Raw genomic sequence first — 22,087 nt, forward strand, 5'->3', positions numbered from 1 at the left:
AAATGATCAAAATTTGAATTTGTATGTTTGATTTTGCTCTGCTCTGGTTTATTGACTTTTCAGGATACATGAACCGTTTGCCTGTTAAAAAACATTATCATCGAAAGATATTTTAGAACTTTTAAAGTAAAAACAGTGTTTTGTGTGAAAACTATTTGCAAAATTTATTTGGAATTTTTGCAGTTTGAAATTAAACCTATGTAGAATGTTTAAATATTTTGTTTATAACTCAACTCAATGAACACTGGTCTCTGTGCTTTATTAAAACCATAACAAAGAACGAGCTTTTCTAGTTGCAAAATAAAAACAAAAAAATTTGATGTAGTTATGTGCCAAACGAATGTTTCTCACTTTGAAAGTTTAATTTTACTCTGTATTTCGTATGCCTTGAAGATTGAACATTTTGTTTTAATTAGTAATTTAGAAGTTTGTTCGCTTTGAAACTAGTGTGTTAAAGGAAAATATACACTTTGAAATTGGACCCCTCATATACAGAACTTAGTTTTATTATAAAGGTATTGCTATTGATGTTATACAACAAAATTTAAATCAGAGACTGTAATTGATAGAAGAAGTAAAAGATGGAAAACAAATTTTAACTATTAATAAAGTGATATTAAATAAATGATAAGACAATTTATTTTAAAAATATGAACTTATAATATCCATTTGAACCAATTCATAACATTTTGGCGTATTTTGACATTTCTCAAAATAATTGAGTGCTGAGCGGTTTAAAAACATAAAAAGTAACCGTTTTCGACTAAATTTGTCGATATTTTGGCGTAACTTCGCAAAATAGTTGAATACTTAACCTACTTAAACGGCCAAAAAAAGCAAAAACAGAAAAAAAACTGACAGAATTCGGCGATTTCTTATTATTTTTGAGGCAATTGGATTCTAATATAACGCAGAAATCGCAAGATAGTCATTTCCAACCTAATTTCGTAATTTTTCAGTCAAGTTTAACATTTTTTTTATTTCAAATACATGCTTATAACTGTGTAAAACATTAGTGATTTTCGATTTAATTTTTGATAAGGCAAAAAAATCGACGGTTAATCGAAGACTAATAGTTTTGTGCCCTCGTACTATTTTTGACTTGATTTAGTGATGGTCTATTTTTGGAGAAATTTGCCGAAATAATGCGTTTCTTAGGAAAAATTAAATTTATGACTTGTATATTTTATAACAATGTCTTGAAATGAAATATGGTTCCAACAGTTTGCTCTACTTATATACCCTGAGCACACTAAACTATCTCGGATTTTTTACTTTAATTTAACATTTAAGTTATAATAATATTTACCAACATGTTGGAAAAATTTTACCCATTTCTGTTGGTGAAATTGTCTTTAAATAACTATTAAAAAGCAATTTGTTACTACATGTTTTGTTAAAATGTAATAGGAAGTCACAAAAACAATAAAATACCTTATCATGGTGCGCATAATTATTTCAGTGTTATTTGGGCTAAAGTGATACTTTTTGCCATCTGCTACGGGTACCGGCAGGTCATTTAATTAATAACGTTTCCTAATTTAGTGTCACAATTTGCGGAAGTTTAGCATAAAATTATTATCATCAAAGGCTCGGACAAAGCCTTCTCTCACATGAGATGAACTCCAACTACAAAAATGATTTTGCACGATTTAAGTATAGTATTTATGGTTCTTTTGTTAAAATTTGCTGCATTATATATTTTGCACAAATGTCTGGATTATTGTGAAACCACATAATGGATGTTGATGTTTCGTGTTGTACTCCTTGAAACGGACAGTAGCGTGAGGAGTTTGGTTTTTTTTTTCGTACTGAGAGAGGAAGATCTCAGTATAAATCATAGACAGTTGCAATCATAGACGTTTTATTGAAAAGTATTGTCAGAATAAGAGAAATTGATTACATGAATATTAAAATCACGTTTTCGCTTGGTTTATGATCTATTTAACAGTGTTGAAAATGCAATGAAAATACCTCACAGTTTTTTTAATAACAAGTTGGAAGTAATTAAATTTTCTTCGTAAATTATCTATTTTTTTAGTGTATTAATATTTTATAAATGCATCTCGGGTCCTAAAAAAATGCCTTAAACATTCATTAACAGCGTTATTCATTAATCTTCTTTTTATTCTCACGTATATTCATCAAAGGGTCTGTTCCATATTCATTTTGAAAATTTGAAATTATTCATAGCTCTACTAATACAACAGAACGGCGAAATATTCCGGAAAAAATTTCAGAATTCATAATTTAATAAGTACTGCTTTCCAAATGTTGTGAAAAACCTTTTAGTAAGCACCTAATGTCTAACTAGATTAGTCGATTCTAAATTTAGGAGCCGATAAAAAATTCAGAGGGCGTATTAAATTTAATAGAATTATAATTTGTCCAAAGCGCCGTGTACCTGAAAGTTTTTACATTATATACGAGCCCAATTTATTATTCAAAGCCGAATTTTCTTCCACAAGTCCCCAAACTATTCAAATCCGATTAAAAGCTTCCCAACACAACTAGTAAATAAAAAGCCTAATCAGAAATAATTCCAAATTAGTTTTTCCTGCGGTGCGACATAATCAGCAGGAGTTACGTTCCTGCGTCTCGTCTGCCTCCTTTATTCACATTGGCATTGTTTGCGACTTAATAATAGGGACGTCAAAATTGTGTTTTTGAATTCCGTGCATGAATCCGTCCCTCCTGCCGGAAACCTGCTGAAAGGAAGACCGCGGGAACGAGACGAAGTAATGTGTCTGACGGGCATCTCGGCAACCTCCTGCTGGAGTTTGCGCGCGCGCGCCTCCATCCGGCGTTTCTTTCGCTTTGGCCACCAACGGCTTCTTCCAGTCAACAGTTACGGAATGACGTTCCTGCAAATGTAACGCTGGTTGTACACCGAACGTTTTCACGTGCTTGCAGGAGCTTTGAGTAACGCCGGCTTTTTGTGCTAACGTTTACAGTTACGCACTGTGGTCGATTGCGTGTGCCCGGTTGATGTGTTGATATGCTTCTGCGTGATTTCAAACAATCTAGTTTTTTCGTAAAAATTTAAAACGCTGGATTATGCTAGGACGGGGGTTTTCGGCGGTGGTTTAGTGCGGGAATTCCGTAAGTTGTAGTTTTACAAATCATTTCCAGGCGGACTGTGGTGCTTTTTGCATGACCCAGTTTGTTGCAAAATAATACAATAAAAGTCAGAATTTAATTAAATAACAATAAATCAAAATGTTGTTTGGGTTTGATTCCTTTTGTATTGTTTTTAATTTACTTTACGGTTTTAATTACAACTCTGTTGCTATTCAAATTTGATTTTATGGTTTATTGATTTCTTTTACATTAATTTTTGTTGTACAAAACTAAGCAATTCTAGTCGTTTGTATCAGGTGTCACCGGATGTAATTGCAACCCCTTTTTGTCGTTATTTTCCAGGTGCACATATAATTTTTTTAAATTCGTATCTCTTATTATTCAGAATCAACATAATATTAAAGCTTAAAAGCTGAGCAAACAATTCCAGAATTGTCTTTTTTTATTATATGAACATATCAAAATCTTACTCGTGTCCTCATGGGCTCTTGTGAATTAATTTTTCAAAATTAACTTTGCTACCGTTCCTTTTTGATTTGGCAAAAACAAAAAATCTAATTTCTGTTTCTGTTAACGTTCAGAGAACAGCTTAAATTAATCTCAATTTTTTGCGTTTCACTTCTTAAGCAGTCGCACTTGTTTAAAAAACTTGTATTGTTCTCAAAAATTATGCAATTTAAATACTGGGTAAGTCTGCAAAAAATTTTGCTGTATTTCAAAATTTGTGTGTCTTTTTCGTTTTTCTACAATGTCTTATCATAATTTATAACAAATTAAATGTTTATTAATCGAAATTTTATGGTTAAAACAAAAAATGCTTATTAAATAATTTTTTGTGCAAAAAATACATGGAACTAGTCACACTTTTTACATATTCTTTACACAAAACATCATACTAAGTATCGTCTGGTAACATTAATTAATAAAATAATTACTAACTATAACGAACTGTAAAAAATGAAAAATGAAGAAATTTACATGTCTAGAGAAAAAATAAATAAATAAGGATTTAGCTTCGAACACTGAATTTTGTAGGATTATTAGTTTTTGAGATATTTCAGTAAAAAAAACTTTTAGCAGGCTCAGCCTGTATGTGACTCCAAATGTCTTCTTCAGACAAGATAATTTTGCTGCTAAAAGATTTTTTTGCTGTATCTCAAAAACGAATAATCGCACTGAAATCAGAGCTTTTTATTAAATATTTCATATTTTTTCTATGTACGTAAATTTTTGTAAAATCTGTCCACAACTCTTTATAATAAAGATTGATTATTAAAAATATTAATATCGAAATTAATATTAATAAGTAAAATAAAAATTATGAGAATATTTAGCTATTAAAAGTTTAGAATTTCTACTATATCATTTTAAAACAAACGATGTTTAAGTGATGTTTTGGGCAAAAAAACCGTAAAAGATTGTTGCTAGCTCAAAATTACGTGTTTTAAAATTAAAAAATTGCAACGACTAAACAATAAATAAATAATTAATTATTGACTAATCTGAAAAATTCACATACATAGAGAAAAAAATTAAAATTTAATAATAAACTCTGAATTCTGTATGATTATTATTTTATGTATATCTTTAGCAGACTCACCTTTTATGTAATTAAAAAAAAATAAACGTATTTGTCCTGTCCAGATTAAAAAAAGTTGAATATTTTTAAATCCACATATTTTTTGTTCAAAGACCGACTTGCTAACTTTTTTATTTTCCAACAAATTGCAAAAATCGAGGCCAAATTAACAGAGCCACCGTGTTTAGTCATCTATGCAAATTTCTTTCACCGGTGGGCAGTTTCTCACATGCAAATAGAGAAAGTCCGTGACAGTTCTAAAACTTTTAAATGATACACATTTAAAAGCGTTACAATTTTTTTTCTTGTTAGACACCGTAATTTCAGTTTGCTTTAGAAAAGCCTTCATTATCCGACTTTGAATACCTCTTGTTAATAAAAGGAATACCAATTACGCTCCAATAAGCGGTACTTTCGGTTAAATATCCGTTTGGAGTGAACAAAATTCGCACGAACGCATGTCCAGGTACAAAATTCGGGGCTGCCTTCTACGGAGGTGACCTCTGCGAGTCCAGGAGCGGATGATATCACATACCATCAGAATGTAAAGTGGTTTTATTATGTAACGACAAAGGCTTAAATTATTGTTATACGGCTTTTTTACGGCAGGGCTATAAAGGCAAAATATAAAATGCATGATTTATAATCTTACGTACGGCAGCGTGTCATTTGGGTAATGTCAGGGTGTATAGTTACCTCCTTAAAACAAAATACCAAAGGGGTGAACGGACGCATATTTTCTCACATATCGGCGTGTTTTTGTTTGTTCCCCAAGGAAAGAGATTTATAATATTGATATTGCGCTGATATCGGCTCTTACAAACACTGAACCAAAGGGTTCAGATTCAAACTAAGTTGTAAGCTGAGATAAATTGAATCAATCAATTTTATGATCTATGGTAATTGATTTTAATCTCGCTGCTGGTATTTCTGGCGTTGAGTGAAGTTGATGAATTGAACCAATCGTATTTGGGTTTTTATAATCGTTTCCAGACTTTTAATTTATGGGGATGTTCCCTTGCACATCCGGTGCTGGGGTTCATTATTTTGCTCGATACCATATGTGTTAACGCTAATAGCAGAGGCGTGGAAATCAACGGTTTCCAGCAGCTAATGGCCCAGAAAATTAAAATTTTTGCTTCACACAAAACTAAAACATTTTACTCAAAATAACTGTTTTGCGCATTATTTGAGTTTAATTAAAAAATGTTTCTCCTTTTTGTTGACTTTATGGCTAAGGTACAATAAAAAGTAACGGATTTTTCGCTCGTATCAAACGACCAATCTGCGATTTTGCAAAAGATTACTGTGAAGTATCTCCTGCACTGGCAGATAGATCCGCTCAAAGTTCTTTTGATAAACAGCAATTCCTCTGTTGTTGAAGCAAACTCGTCTCAAAGGCCTCGCATGCGTAAGTGGAGTTATTCTTGGGGTAAAGCTTGAATGTCGGAAATGCACCCTCTAATTAGTTCTGTATCGTACAAACAGACTCAGACAGTCTTTCATCATCGGTTTCGTTCTTCACATGCGAATAATTTCGCGTCTCATTCGAAAATTGGACGCTTTTTTCGTATTCCCCTCAACAGAAACGCGAGCTTTTAAAAGTTGTTTCGCTTCGCCGGTTTAAGGGATTTGCTAATTTGGTTTTCTACTTAAGATTCACTTCCAACCTCAACGCGAGATCTCTTTTAGAAGAATCATTTTCTGGCCAAGAAGCACGAAACATAATTCTGAGAGAAAGTAGATAAAGTTTCAATGAGAAGTGCATTCTCATGATGTGGCGATAATTCAATTTACTGCAACTTCTTGTTGATCTAGACGATTCGATTGGAGGGTTTTTGATCGGATTATCGTAATTGTATTGAGATGATTCATCCCGAGTGATTTTTTATGCCTGTATTTATTTCTCGCCTTTTACAAGAGTGTGTTGCTGGCGGTCCGATAATTATATTTTAATTAGCTTCTTACTCCAATTAGGAGATAATTGTTCCCAACTTTATTAGCGAGTTTTTGCGTTCGATAAAGTTTTAACTCAATTCTGAAAGATTAATTACACTTTGTAGCTTTATCTTTTCGAGATTAGCAACAATTAATTTTGGATTAGGCAATACTGCAGCTTGCTTTCGAATTGTTACTCGATTTTCTTGGAAACATGATTTCAAATGTCATGTCCAAAAACATGAAGTTGCTTTTTGTCCTATTATGTAAATACAGGAGCACACATGCGTCCACTATTGCGTAATTTAATGTAGCGGTATTGTTTTAATTCAGTTCGAGATGTGTCAACACTTGTTAAGCCAAACAACATAGGATTTACACAATTTACAGCTCGATGTTGCAGCGAAAATTGTCAATTTAATTCATCAACAGAGTTGTACAAAAATGTCTAATTTGATAAGAGAAATGAGCGAGGGCAGTGGCCGTTGACCTTGGACAACAGTTCTCATCCAGATCTAACTCTCCTGGGGGAACCGACGCTCTCCTACCCAGCGAGCACAATCAATATTGCTAACTGCTGTGTATATTTCACTCCCGTTTCCGTAACATTTTCGCGCTTGATAATCCTCGGCATTTTAAGATTATTCATTCCGACAGCAACAATCCGAAAAATAAATCATTCGGGCAATCCGTAAATATCAATTTTAATTGTGCACTTTGGGAGCTTTTAAATCTCAAAAATGTAGCAATCTCGCTGAGGTTCTCAAAGGGTAAAGGAAGTATTTCCACAATAAATTCATATTTTCTAGAGATATGAACATAAAAGCAAATTTTTGATTTTGTCTTGGGTTATTATTAAAATAAGTTTTGATTGTGATGCTTTATTTTCACAGTTTTTGTAAAAAGCATTATTTACGATGTATCTAAGAGAGTCAAAGAGGCAGTTCAAAAGTAAGATTGTCTAAAAAAAAAGTACTTACTACATTTTGCAAAGCACTTGAAATGCCTGCTTGTGATTTACTTATATTTTTGGGGTGATAATTGCATCTGGTACATTTTAGCTCAAAAGATGAAGAAATGTTGTGTTTCCAGCATGATGAGGTTTTTTTGAATTAACCAATGAGTTTCTTGTAGGTATAAACGTATGTTGTAAAATTACCTTAATAACAAAAATCCTAACACAACAAGAAAACATTTTATTGTTAATATATTTCCAGAAGATTCTAAGACCTTTACAGTTATTTTTTTATCAATGTGTGGGAGTCCAGAAACAACAGAATAAATGAAATGTAAGATTAGTAGCACAAGAAATAATTTATCGTTTCTTCTACTTTTCTACTTTTATCACAATTTATTTAATTTAGCATAATTTGGTGTAAACAAATCCAAATCTTCTTGAGATCAAAACAAGGCAAATACCAAATACCTTTAGTAACTTTAGTAAATATAAAAAGATACGGCACAAGTTTGTATTCTTTAATTTGGAAGGTAATTATCTGATGTGATCACTTAAAAAACATTTAATAAACAAAAAAGTCGCAATAACGATTTAAAACTAGAAAACTATTGTAAACTAAATTTCACAACTTTAATAAATTTCTTTTAATAAAATTTAGTTTGGTTAATGTTTTTTATTTTTTTTTTAATATTTAAGCATGATAGTTCAAAATGTTTCTCTTTATTAAAATGTGTTGCATTAATGGCTGTGCTTTGGAGTAAAGAAGCTTTGATAAAAAATTTAAAACATAATGAAAGGAGTAAACAAATCTAGATGCGAAAATCTATTAATTTTTTTTCTTTTACAATATGTGAATTTAATGAAGTATTTACATATCTAGTTAGTAGTTTATTAATTCTTTAAAAAGAACGTGTAAATGCGGACAGTTTTAATTGTCTTAACATTTATTTTTTTCTACTGGAAAATTTTTAAATTACACTAAGCCTTACAAAGATATTAATGAAGGTGTTAATCTGGGACAGTATAAAAATTCAGGCTAATGCATGTAACATTAATATTGAATGTAATGTAGTAGTAGTAGTACTAGTAATAATTGTTGCAGTTATGGAAGATCAGACATTTATTTTATTTTATTTAGAATTTTTTGCTCCGCTCATTGCATTCTCTCAACATTCAGAGCTGTTGTGGGACAATTTCATTAACTTAATGTGTAAAATGATGTTGACTAATTTCCAAGAATTTATAATGGGTCTTAATAAGTTCTTGTGTAGCGGTAGAATTACGCTTCCTGCGCGTAATTGAACAGCTTAGAGTCCTCTCACATGTTTTTTTACATCCAATTTTATAAAACTTCAAGATAATACGATTAGACGTGATTTATTACGTAACAAATGTGCAAATTCATGTTTTTGTAATTTTGTTTTGGGATATTCTCACATGATAATGACGTGACAAATTGTAATCAATTACTGCATTCTTTTGCATATAATAGAAGCGAGTCTCTTGTGGAGTCGTTACGAATATTGGCTATAGAAATTCTTAATCTAATTGAATATTTTAAAAATAAAATTATGGCTCAAATTCGCGTATTATGCTGATGAGGATGAATATTCTCAAGAGAGTGAAGAAGGTAATAAGACGCTTAAGTCTACTTCCCTATTTTTATCGATCAAGATGTTTGCTGTTCATATCGTCTTTCTCTGTGCTAACGTTCGCTCGTCAAGCCCGCATTGTTCCGAAGCCGTAGCAATTAATTAGGGATGCGAATAATAAGAAAATTAATGAGAGTTGTCGCAACTCGCTTTTTATCAATCGGTTATGGTTATGCCGATTTATGGAAACTTAAATTTCTTCGTTTTAATGCATTCTGAGACAATCGCTGCTCTTCAAACTATTCCAATTAATTTGTCACGGTCGGAGTCTTTGAAAGTTACAAATAATCGCTCATTATTTTAAATCACAGACAATGTCACTAACATGATCCGGGAAAATACGTCCGTAAATAGCTTCAAATCTCGCTTAATAGGCTGTAAAAACCTTTCAACTTTTCCAAAATTGAATCAACGTTGGTATGGTCGCTACGGATGATTTATCTCACTTTACTACACAGTTTGTGCCGAACGATGTCGTGTGTGTTTTAGTACGCCTCCTTCTAATCTAAATTCACCCTTATGGAAGAGTTGCACATGAAAAGTTGCTTGTTCTATGCAATATTTTTAAAATGGGGTTGCTTGTGGTTAAATCCATCTCATAAATCCTCAACTCGTCTAAGCCATATGCGACCGTTCAGATATATGGCGGTATCAGTTTCATAGACTGGGATAAGTAGATAAACGATTGCTGACGATTGAATGTGAAGGGTGCTACTAACCGGCAAAGAGCAAGTGCTCTCAAAAAGGAGCTTTCAGCGCTTGCGATAATGAACTTCTAATTTCTTACACCGTTTACTACTTCCAAATCAATTACTAATTAAAACACTGAGCTTCTAGTACAAAAAGTATGTACGAGGTGGGGCAACCTTATCGCGCACCTAAGAAAATCGCGATTTCTAATTAAATAAAAAAATATTGCATTTTACACGCCTGACTGTACGTTCGCAAAATATCTTCCCTAATTTTTTGGTAATTTTTCACTTACAGATAAAAATGATAATTAAAAAAATGTAATTTTTGACCAAAAAATCAAATTCTAAATTTTATACTAAACCACGCTTATTCACTTCAGATAATTGTTTACGAAATTAGCGAAGAAAAATAGCAATCAGATTTTGAATTAAACGCACTTTTACATTTTAACTTTAAAAAATATTTTTATTTATGAGTTGCTACTTGTGGCGTCGTAAATTTAGGTGACAATGTAAACTGTAATTGTGGTAAGATTGTAAAAGATTTCGTTGGGATATTTCAATGCAGGCATCAGTTTTCTTACAAGACTGTAAATAAGGGGCTTCAAAAAGGTCGGCTACTGGTAACAGATCCCTTTGTTGGCAAATTATCATTTTCTAATAAATCACGCGTCTAGTTTGCGTCTAAATAAAAAAGACCGGTTATTTCACCAACCAAGTAAAAATTTATAATTCTGATAACAGCGTTCGATGAGCTAGCAGGTAAGGATTCATTTGGTCTAAAAACTTTTTAGTTAAATTAACAGTTAGTGCCCAAAAACTCACAAAACTGCTACGACTTTATTTATTAACAAAAAAATTAATAAAAATCGAAAATGGTCCTTATCAATGTACAGGCTGGTGTGTAAAATTTCAGGATTTTTATTTCATTAGAAGTCGCAATTTTCTTGGGTCCGCGATAAGGTTGCCACCCAGTGTCAAGTTTTTCACTCAGGCACTTTACACCTCTTATAAGAGAGAAAAAAATATGAAATAAATATTTGCCACTGCACTGATATCCAATCTCGCTAGGGAAAAAAACTTTTTTCTATTAATTTATTTGTCCAATAAAAAAGAAAAAACCATTTGACCAAAAAATCACTTTGGCTATTTTTTTCATCAATGGATCGAAAATACGAAATAAAATTATTCTGCAGTGATTTAATTTAAAAAAATCGTTACAATTTGATTGAAAGCCATTTTGATATCATCGGGAATTTCGGTCTAATTTATGAGGGATTGAAAATTTCTTATCAGCTGCCTCAACCTTCAGGCTCAACAATGACCGCGTGCCAATTTTACGACAAATGCTATAAATTTTTGAAAACCGCCACCCTGATAGAGACCTTTTGTGGAAGTGATTTGCAATTCAACCAAAATTCATGGGAAAAAGGCTGCCCCTATATCTAAACGCAAATTAAAAATCAACGACACATTTTCTCGAAAATTTAATTAGGCACTTTGATACACTACCTCAAAACACACCTATAGACAAAAAATCGTTGAGATTAGACTATAGTTAACTAAGCGAAAGTGAAAAAACACACTATACAAGTAAACATTTTAAAAATTGGTCAAAACGTTCTTCTATACAATAAAATCATATACGATTTTTTTAGAATTGTAGATAAATTATAGAGGTGTAAAGTGCCTGAGTGTAAAACTTGACTCACCCGGTAGTTGCATAATTTGGCTAACTTTGCTAGACGTCTTACCAAAGGTCTAAGCTCATTAGACAAGAGAGATTTTTTATAATATTTGTAACGAAGAGCAAAGAGTCCTAAAATTAATAACAATTAAAATATGATTCTTGTTACCTGACAACAAGAACAAACAAATGTAAGGACTACTATTTTATTCAGAAAAAAATATCAAGATATTTTTCAAATGGATTTTTTGTATCACACTGAAAATCCACAATTTAGAACAAAGTGGAGAGAGAATAGAAAATCGGGTTGAGATTTGGAGTCGAATTCATACTCGTCCAAAGATTTTTTGCAAAAATAATAATTTTAAATTTCTGAGAAAGCTTTTGCTACTGACGTGTATTACATTTTAGAAAACTTCACGCTTCATAAATCACTCACTCTTGTAGTGATAAGCCACCTGTGGGTGTAGTATAAATTTCTCCTCTTCGGTGAATCGAAGTCGCGGTGATATCGCCTTTGATAGAGCTTTTTGTTTGGCGTGGAAAGCTTATAGGCGTTTTATTTTGTTTCAGAACACCTACACTAACGCCGATAAACTCCTCGCAGCCGCAGAAGAATTGGCTCATACTGGCGAATGTGATCCGGACGAAATCTATTCCGTAGCTCACGAGCTGGAGGCCCACGTTACTTCGTTCGCCACAAGGGTCGAACAGCGACGTCGCCGATTAGACCTAGCTGTGCTCTTCTACACCCACGAAAAGGAGCTCAGCAATTGGGTCGACGACCTCAGACAAGAACTGCAAAGTGATGAAAGCATCGCCGAAAGTCTAGAAGCCACCGAGAGGCTCTTGGAGCAAACCGCCCAGCACAGGGATCAAAGCTTGGATGCTTGCGCCTCCACCATCGCCCAGGGAGAAGCCTTGCTCCAGGAGTTAAGGTACGTGTGATTTATTACAGAAGCCTTAGAATCGCTCTCGGACACGGTTCTGCTAACGAACTTTTGCATAATAACCTTTGAAGCCCATAAAAGTGAGCCACCCAGTTGGGCATTTTTAATGGATTCTTGTCTCGGTCGCTGTCAATGTTGTAATATTAAAGGCAATTTCGCTAAATTGAATTTAATCTGCATGAAACCGTCCTTACTTTATGTAAATGTGTTCAAGCACGACGAATTTTTAACCGTAAAGAAAACAATAACAAGTTTCTTTCGTAAATGGGTTTTCGCGATATATCGATAAGTACTGAATATGTTCTCATCGCAATTTTTCGTCAATATTCGAAACACGTAGATGCAACAAAGCATTCTGATTGATGTATCCTTAAAAATGCAAATTGTGTTTGGCGCTTGTGATCGGCGTTGCGTGTCTCCTTCAAATTTATTCATGGTATACGGGAAAAAAACTGGGATAATCGGATACCGGCTGTGGTAAATTATTAGGCCTAATCTGGACAGATCTTTAATTGTTTTTTTCGTAATAGGCGCAGCCTGTTTTCGGACCGATTGTTTTGTGGGCCTGATAAGGCTTGATAAATCGAAAATCGAATACAAAACTAATTCTGATTGTTGTTTAAAACATTGGTCAAATTTCACGTGTGATATTAAGATTAAGTACATAATGGTGTGTTCAAAATTATAATAAATGATGATTACGGAAAATTGGGCGTAATCACAGGTGGGTGAGGTTTTGTGACCAGAAAATTAATGACATTAATATTTTTTTGCCCGACAATTTATCCAGAATTTGGTACCAAAATAATCTGTATATGTTACCATAAGGAGTCAAAATACTAAACCCACTGGCGGCATAGATATTCAGCTCTTGTCTGTTTATAAAATGAGACATGAATATTAATGCATTTTTCTGCCAAAATCGTAAAACCCGGCGATTTATTTTCCCGAATGTAGGTTAACTTCCACTTGGAAAAATGAATTTGTTTCTTGCAGTTTAGAGTAATTATTGGTGAATACGAAAGAAGTGGAGTCGATGCTGAAGCTGAACGGATTTACCGAGCGGAAATTAAAGCGGTTTCCTGTGAAAATATGCGCTGCATTATCCTGTTTTCATTCCATTTTCCATATTAAATTTAATTTAGATTTTAACAATCAAACATGTGGACACAGATAGAGTTTGTAAGCTGAATATGTAAACAACATTCGCTTTGTCTGTGGATACGGATATTGTCTCAGGATAATTGAGATGTCTCGGGGCGACGTATTTAACGGTACTTTATTATTTTATTGCCTCAACATTTGCTCATTAGTTTACGCCTCTAATTAAGTACCGATTTATTTGCATATCAACTTTCTTCGTTCTGAATTTGAAGCCATTAAAGTGGGTTACAAGATCAGGTAAACAAACTGATCTCAAGAATTAAGCGTTCGTGCTGTTCATTAAAAACAGCGTTGTTTTTAATCAAATTAATACAGCGTGGCGGTGGGTTTCTGGCTGTTATTAAATGTTAATTTGAATTTGTCGTTTTAATTAAACTGGTAATGATTCGTGATTTAGGAAGCCGCTATTAAAAGCCGTCACAAAAGGAGATTTACTTTTTATTTTATTAAAAGTGCAATTTGTGCAGCTTTTCCACTTTACACTCTTACACGTAGACCATAAATCCTGAGCTATTTTAATGTGTATTGTAAAAAAGTAATGCTCAAAACGTGTTATCATCTCTTAACGAAATTACCGTGTAACTCTTGTTCACTGTGCGAATTAACGACTGCTAATCGACGACTTTCAATTAAAATTGTACGAGTGTCTGTGGGAATCGGTGCGCTGGCTGTGTTATTAATTGATTGAACAAAGACTTGATCTTTCACCGCTGAACTTGCAGGATAAAAGTGAATGACTTTAATACAACAAGTTGCATTTTTTGCACTGGTGGAACGCTATAATTCAAATACCGTTCATTGCCGCATGATTTGGTTTTAATAGAAATTTTGCAAATTATATCCCGCCGGAATTATTTTCTCTTTCCGTTCATTGATGAAACAAATATATTTATTTACGTCGAGATTAACGGAATCACCGTTATTATCTTACAAGCGTTGAATCCTGATTTCTTTGTGTTGTAACACCCGAGTAACTAAGAGGAGAAGATGAACTGTGTCGACACTTCCTACTTCATTCTCATTCATCAAGTGTCCAAGGTATTAGAAGCGGTAAATCCCAATTAGGTTTGTCATAACGTTTGTCGTCTCGTTTCATAACAATTATTATTCATGATTTGAAATTTTACAGCTTTTTATTGCCAACTAATTCATAACTAATTCAAAATGTACTGTTAAGTTTGCTTTTCCGCCACATCAGTTAAGCAGACAATGGATAATAACAATTTTTTATCAACAGACATACTTACATACTGAAATCAGATTTGGTTATGCTCTCGGCACACTTCACAATCCGGCACAAAAAGTTTCCTAAATTAAACTGTTCTAAAGTTAGGAAGCACGGGAAAATTAAACATTTAATTATTTTCTAGAAGGTGAAACAAAATAATATTTACGTCTATTTTTCATTTTGTATTTTTCTTAAGTTTTAAACTGTGTTGCATAACGAGAAAAAAATCAGTATAACATAATTTACCTGCCATTTGGAACAAAACCAGTTGAAATTATTTAGTAATAAGGATTTTTTCTTATTATTGCCGCCGTCATTATTTCGAATAAAATTGTTAGTTTTATTTTAGTTTAATTTATAATGGTTTGCATTTCTTGTTGATGGGTTGTTTTTTTTAAATAATTTTGTAATACCAACATCTGTCACTGTCTAATAATCTTAACTTTACTAATTGCAAGACAATGTAATTTTTAAGAGCAATACAATAAAAAATGACTATATATTTAAATAAAGAGCACAAGACAAACAGAAAGTTTACAGAAAAATAGAGCATTAAAGTTTCATTAATAAGATTTAAGGGAGAAACAAACATTTTTTTGAGAAATGTTAGAAAAAATGTCTTACTTCTATCAGTTTGCATACACAGCCTCCAAATATACATAAAGAAATGTAAAGAACAGAGTTGTATTATTTTTTTACAATAAAGACCATATTATTATGTTTATCTTCAAAAAATTGGTTTGAAGTGTGTTTCTTCAGCACTTCATCCTTGTTAAAAACGTCTTTGGGGATTAAACATATGATCTTACAGACTTTTTTGAGAGAAATTTAATTCTCTGCAATTTTCAACCATTTATTTATTATTGTTTTCAGTTCTCTGTTTTATAAATATCAAAAAATAGGTTTCGTACTAATCTGGCATAAAATTATTACGATTATTAAAACACAACAATTTTTATATTTGCAAAAATGAAAAAATGCTTGTATTTTAATTAACGTGATCACAAGGCAAATAAAAAATGAAAGGCGCACAAAACGTACTTTTTTTATCGAAAGGAGTAATTTAAAACATGCAAACAATTAGAAAATCTTGTTATATTTCGTTACTGTTAAGTATTTGCCTGTACTTTTTCTATAATGTAAAATGTAAGCACACTAATTGTTCAAGATAGTGCTATTACAAAAACTTACTCACAGGTATTACAGCATTTGAATAAAATTAAACTTAATTCTAGGTTCAGTGTGAGATCTTCCCACTCGTTTTCGCCCCATGAATTATTTCTTTGTTTGTTTTTTACTTTTTGATTTGTTTACATCTATCGGAGAACCTACGATTTAGAAGCATAGAAATAAAAGAACAGAATGATTCATCTGACCAGTCGACTGGTTCTGGTATATTAAAAAAAGTAGCGGATTAAAGTCACTCAGCTCGTGGGATGCACGTTTTATTTTGTCTGGTCAACAGAATGCACTCATCGGAATTTAATCGCCGGTTTTTCGTACGAACAGCGTTAAAATTGCATAAATTGACCCCAGTCAACTTATTTAAATTAAAACCGAGTCTTGATCAATATTTTCCTTTATTGTTTCAGGTCAATCGGTGAAATGGACTCAACCGGTTCAATATCAGCGGTCGAATCAGCTCTTGATAGATTAGCGAAACAACGGAGCGATCTCGAGGAGCTGTGGGCCGCTCGCAAACTGCGCTTAGATCTCTGCCTAAGATTGCGGCTCTTCGAGCGCGATGCTCTCGAGGTAAGAAAATCAGAGGCTCATTCCAATTCACAGTTTTTCGTCCAGGTCTCGTCACAACTCGAAATGTGGTCCGAAGAGCTCCAACACAGCGAGCTGACCCGAGACATTGCGAAAGCCGAACAATTCCTGCGTCTGCACAACGAAAGCGTCAGTCAAATGCAAAACACCACCTATCAGGTGCTGCAACAAGGCCAAGACTTGATCCAAGTTTTCGAAAATTCGGGCATTTGTGTGATGGCCGACGCCCAGTACAATGCCCAGACACGTGTCCAGGTCTTGTTGGAGTTTTTGCATGATCGGGAGGTCGATCTGGAGGACTTGGCCGAAGTGAAGCGGGTTAAGCTGGAGCAGTGTATACAGTTGGGGCAGTTCCAGAACGATGCCAACCAGGTGATCAGCTGGATACGGAATGGGGAGTCGATGCTGATGGCCAGTTTTACAATTCCGAACAGTTTGGCCGATGCTGAGTTACTCAAAAAAGAGCATGAGCAGTTTCAGGTTGCGATTGAAAAAACGCACACTTCGGCCGTGCAAGTCAAGTACCGAGCTGATGCGCTTATCAATGCTAATCACTATGACCCCCAAAGCATCAGAGAGATATCAGAAGAAGTGACAAAGAGGTGGCAACAATTGGTCACTTGTGCCGAAGAGAGACACAAACTGGTCACTGCTAGTCTCAATTTCTACAAAACGGCCGAACAAGTTTGCTCCGTTCTGGATAGTCTTGAGAGGGAGTACCGACGGGACGAAGACTGGTGTGCTACAGGCCAACCAAACGTGGACAAAGCCACCTCAATTTCCCAACTAATCAACAAGCACCAGGAACAAAAGGAAGCCTTCCTCAAAGCTTGCACTTTGGCTCGAAGAACAGCCGAGACTTTTCTAAAATACACAACTCGAAGTCTCCAATTCTACAACTACTCCAACACCACGAGCAATCACGAGACCAGAGTTAAGGGCATTTTGGAGAAGCTCCTCAGCCAGGAGAACAAAGTCCTGGAGCACTGGACGCAGAGGAAGAAACGGCTGGACCAATGCCAGCAGTTTGTGCTCTTCGAGCGTTCGGCAAAGCAGGCGATTGAGTGGATTCATGACACTGGGGAGTGCTACTTGACTACGCATGCAACGAATTTGGGGAACAATATCGAAGAAACGGAGAGTTTGCTTCGGGAACACAACGAATTTAAGGGAACGGCCAAAGAGACACGGGAGAGGGTTAAGTTGTTGATACAGTTGGCGGATAGTTTGGTGGAGAAGGGACATGCACATGCGAGCTCGATTAAGCAATGGGTGGCGGCGGTGGATAATAGGTATAAGGACTTTAGTTCGAGGATGGAGCAGTATAGACAGCAGTTGGAGGACACGTTGGGGATTCAAGCGGAGGAGAGCGAGAAGAAGGAGCTGTCGATTGATAGGAATTCGGATCCGAGTTTGGAGGCGAAGGTGAAGGAGGCGGCGGCTAAGGATTTGAAGGAGTTGAATGAGGAGAAAAGGAGGTCTGCACGCAGGAAAGAGTAAGTTAGAAGTTGGCGAAAATTCGACGTTTTAAGCAGCGTAGTTTCACTCATTTGACTCAGAAAAACAATCTCTTATTTGAACTTAATTCCCAGGAAAAACTAGATTTGTGGAACTTGAATAAAAGAATAAATAAGTTAATTTAAGGAAGAAAATTTCAGAATCTCAAAAATAACAAAACAAGGAAGTGTGTCTAAAAAAAGTAGTAAGTAATTATAACTGGACACAAAGTTTTTTAAGTTATTAAACTTAGATCAATTGCTAAATTTCCTAATAAGGTTATTGGGGTATTAGCTGTTTTTTGTTTCCAGAAATTCGTAATGAAGAAACGTTTTTCATATCTTCATTTAGTTAAGAGCGTTTAGTTTTAAGATAGAAGTATACTGAGCATAAAAGGGAACTGTTCAACTGATAGAGTTCGAATTAAAAAAATATTAAAATTGTTAAATTTTTAACAAAAATTTAAAGCAAAATACAACTGAATGCTCTTAAATTAACTCATTGTGATTGTGACTCTATGTTTACATAATCATTGCTTTATTCATAACATTTATTTGCTTAATTTTCGCAGACACGGTGAATAAACACAAATAAAGTACATTATGTTTTTTAGTAAACAATCACACATACTGGTACCGCTATCAAGAGTATCAAGTAATAAAGTTTATAATATTTTAACACCCCTCTGTCGTTCCATATATTACTTACCATTTTGTTGTGTGAAATTTTCACTCAATTAAAACATGAAAACTTTTCCATTTTCCAGACTGAATTAAATTGTTATATTTTTATTTTTTGGATATATTTTTTTATGGACAACCAAAATTCTTTTTTATAAACAAACAGAAACAAAATTGCGTCTAATTTACGTAATTTTATAAATTAACTTAATAGTTCATTCTAGGGTCCTTTAAAAGTTAAAACAAAAATGTAAGTGCTTTATCCAAAAGAAATTATTAAATAAATACACTTCGCATAATATCCGCAAAATAAAGTTTTCTTTTTTAGTTATAAAACAAATAATAAATAATTACGAATAGATTCAAGGTTCAGAATAACAAAAATTAAAAATTCTTATCCCAACACCCAAAGAGAATAAGAGAATAAGAAGTTCTTTCTCTAAACATTTTTACTGCCATAAAGGTGAGATTTTTTCAAAAGAATATTCTCAATTATTATCGATATTTCAACATCAATGATACCTTTAACAATTTTTTCGAAATCAAAGAAATTTTTATGTTTCTTTCAAATAAATAAAATAAAATTTGACAGTATTTTCGTAATTTAAAATAACGGAAAATTGCAAAAAATCGTTTAGAAAGTATTTTAGGCAGCTAGCAGAGGGTTTATGATACGAATTTTTTTAAATTAAATTTTTATTTTGTAAATATTGACAGAATAATTGAAATTTGGTCTGTAGTGGTCTAATGTAAAAATATTTTAAGAACCAAAAAGACCAACTGGTAGCTAAATTCTAATAATGAAACCACATTTGCAGCATTTTGAACAGTTAAAGATGGAAAAGATGGAATTTCAAAATTTTAAATTTTGTGTAAGGTTAATAATTAGTATAATTTGTAGATAGACCCCAGAATTCACTGGAATAAACCGCTTTGCTCTGCGACTTCTAGTTTTTGAGTAATTAGTGTTTTAATAAATAACTCGGCGCATCCACCATTTTTCAAATTGAAATAAGCTTTTAAATAAGTTTGCGACTAAGCTAATGTTGAAAAAATGATGGTATAATGCGCAAAATGAGCCGCTGAATTCACTGGAATAAACCGTTTTGTTCTACAACGTGTAGTTTTTGAGTTATGAATTTTTTGTTGAATAAAATTTTCCACTATTCCACTAAATTGGGGTACCCCAAAATTTTAAGCAAAAATTTTTCAGTTTTCAAACGCCGATTATGGCCAAACTAGAAGAGCTAGGAGAAACGCTTTCTATCGTAAAGAGCACATCAAAATCTATAAAATAGGGTCAGTTTTATTTGATTTTGAGACACTTAAAATTGGTGTTAACTTTTTTTATTTTCTCAATTACGGCTAAACTATTCGAAAAAGTGGAACTATTTTAATCTTAACCTATGCAAAATGATCCAGGGAATCGATTAGCATCGAGAAAATTGCCAAATTCCCAATAGTTTTTTAGTTTGGCAATATTTTTGGAGTTTAAAATGACGGAAAAACTACAAAAAATCGTTTAGAAAGTAGTTTAGGCAGCTACCAGAGGGTTTATGATACGAATTTTTTTAAATTAAATTTTAATTTTGTAAATATTGACAGAATAATTGAAATTTGGTCTGTAGTGATCTAATGTAAAAATATTTTAAGAACCAAAATGACCAACTGGTAGCTAAATTCTAATAATGAAACCACATTTGCAGCATTTTGAACAGTTAAAGATGGAAAAGATGGAATTTCAAAATTTTAAATTTTGTGTAAGGTTAATAATTAGTATAATTCGTAGAAAGACCCCAGAATTCAGTGGAATAAACCGGTTTGCTCTACGACTTCTAGTTTTTGAGTAATTAGTGTTTTAATAAATAACTCGGCGCATCCACCATTTTTCAAATTGAAATAAGCTTTTAATTAAGTTTGCAACTGAGCTAATGTTGAAAAAATGATGGTATAATGCGCAAAATGAGCCGCTGAATTCACTGGAATAAACCGTTTTGTTCTACAACGTGTAGTTTTTGAGTTATGAATTTTTTGTTGAATAAAATTTTCCACTATTCCACTAAATTGGGGTACCCCAAAATTTTAAGCAAAAATTTTTCAGTTTCCAAACGCCGATTATGGCCAAACTAGAAGAGCTAGGAGAAATGCTTTCTATCGTAAAGAGCACATCAAAATCTATAAAATAGGGTCAGTTTTATTTGATTTTGAGACACTTAAAATTGGTGTTAACTTTTTTTATTTTCTCAATTACGGCTAAACTATTCGAAAAAGTGGAACTATTTTAATCCTAACCTATGCAAAATGATCCAGGGAATCGATTAGCATCGAGAAAGTTGCCAAATTCCCAATAGTTTTTTAGTTTGGCAATATTTTTGGAGTTTAAAATGACGGAAAAACTACAAAAAATCGTTTAGACAGTAGTTTAGGCAGCTAGCAGAGGGTTTATGATACGAATTTTTTTAAATTAAATTTTAATTTTGAAATTATTGACAGAATAATTGAAATTTGGTCTGTAGTCATCGTCACTTTTTCTCACTTAAGAAGTTGATGGTGAACGTTCCTTTTTTTCAAGCAATTAGTTGAACTAGTAGTTGTATTAAAATTAATTTAAACAATTCAAAGCCGAGGTGCTCTAATAACATTTAGTTTTTTATCGCTAAAACTACTTGAATCATTGTAAAAATAAAATACAATATATTGATTGGGATATTTTCGTGAAATCCAGATTCATCATGGCCGAGCTCCTCCAAACCGAGCGCACTTACGTGAAAGACCTCGAAACGTGCATCAAATGCTTCCTGAATGACATGCGACAAGGCAACAATTGCCCGGCTGCCATTCACGGAAAAGACGAGATTATTTTCGGCAACATCGAGGAAATATACAATTTCCACAACTCGATATTTCTCAAGGAATTGGAAAAATACGAAACGATGCCCGAAGACGTGGGCCATTGCTTTGTGACATGGGCCCAAAAGTTCGACATTTACGTGCACTATTGCAAAAACAAGCCGGAATCGAACAGTCTTCTGGTCCAACACGGAGGTGGCTATTTCGAAGAATTGCAAAAGAAACACAAGGTGGAGCATCCAATTGCTGCTTACTTGATCAAACCCGTGCAGCGAATTACCAAATACCAACTGTTGTTGAAAGACCTCCAGTCGTGTTGCAACGAGGGACAGGGGGAAATTAAAGTACGTTTGGGTAA

At 33.4% G+C, this 22,087-nt stretch overlaps 1 protein-coding gene across 7 annotated transcripts in view; it reads left to right on the forward strand.

Annotated features, from left to right (window-relative positions):
• Positions 1-22,087, forward strand: part of trio — an 89,686-nt gene that overhangs the window by 21,555 nt on the left and 46,044 nt on the right. For all 7 annotated transcript variants that reach the window (XR_010333179.1, XM_015977599.2, XM_008192559.3 and 4 more), the window contains 4 exons: positions 12,161-12,525; positions 16,522-16,684; positions 16,730-18,198; positions 21,605-22,073. Coding sequence is in view for 6 of the 7 variants with exons in the window: in XM_015977599.2 (XP_015833085.1) it covers positions 12,161-12,525; positions 16,522-16,684; positions 16,730-18,198; positions 21,605-22,073 (2,466 nt within the window). In the remaining variant the exon portion in view is untranslated. The remainder of the gene's footprint in view (positions 1-12,160; positions 12,526-16,521; positions 16,685-16,729; positions 18,199-21,604; positions 22,074-22,087) is intronic.

Source organism: Tribolium castaneum, chromosome 1 (assembly GCF_031307605.1).
Source record: "Tribolium castaneum strain GA2 chromosome 1, icTriCast1.1, whole genome shotgun sequence".
In the NCBI taxonomy this organism is placed as follows: Eukaryota; Metazoa; Arthropoda; class Insecta; order Coleoptera; family Tenebrionidae; genus Tribolium; species Tribolium castaneum.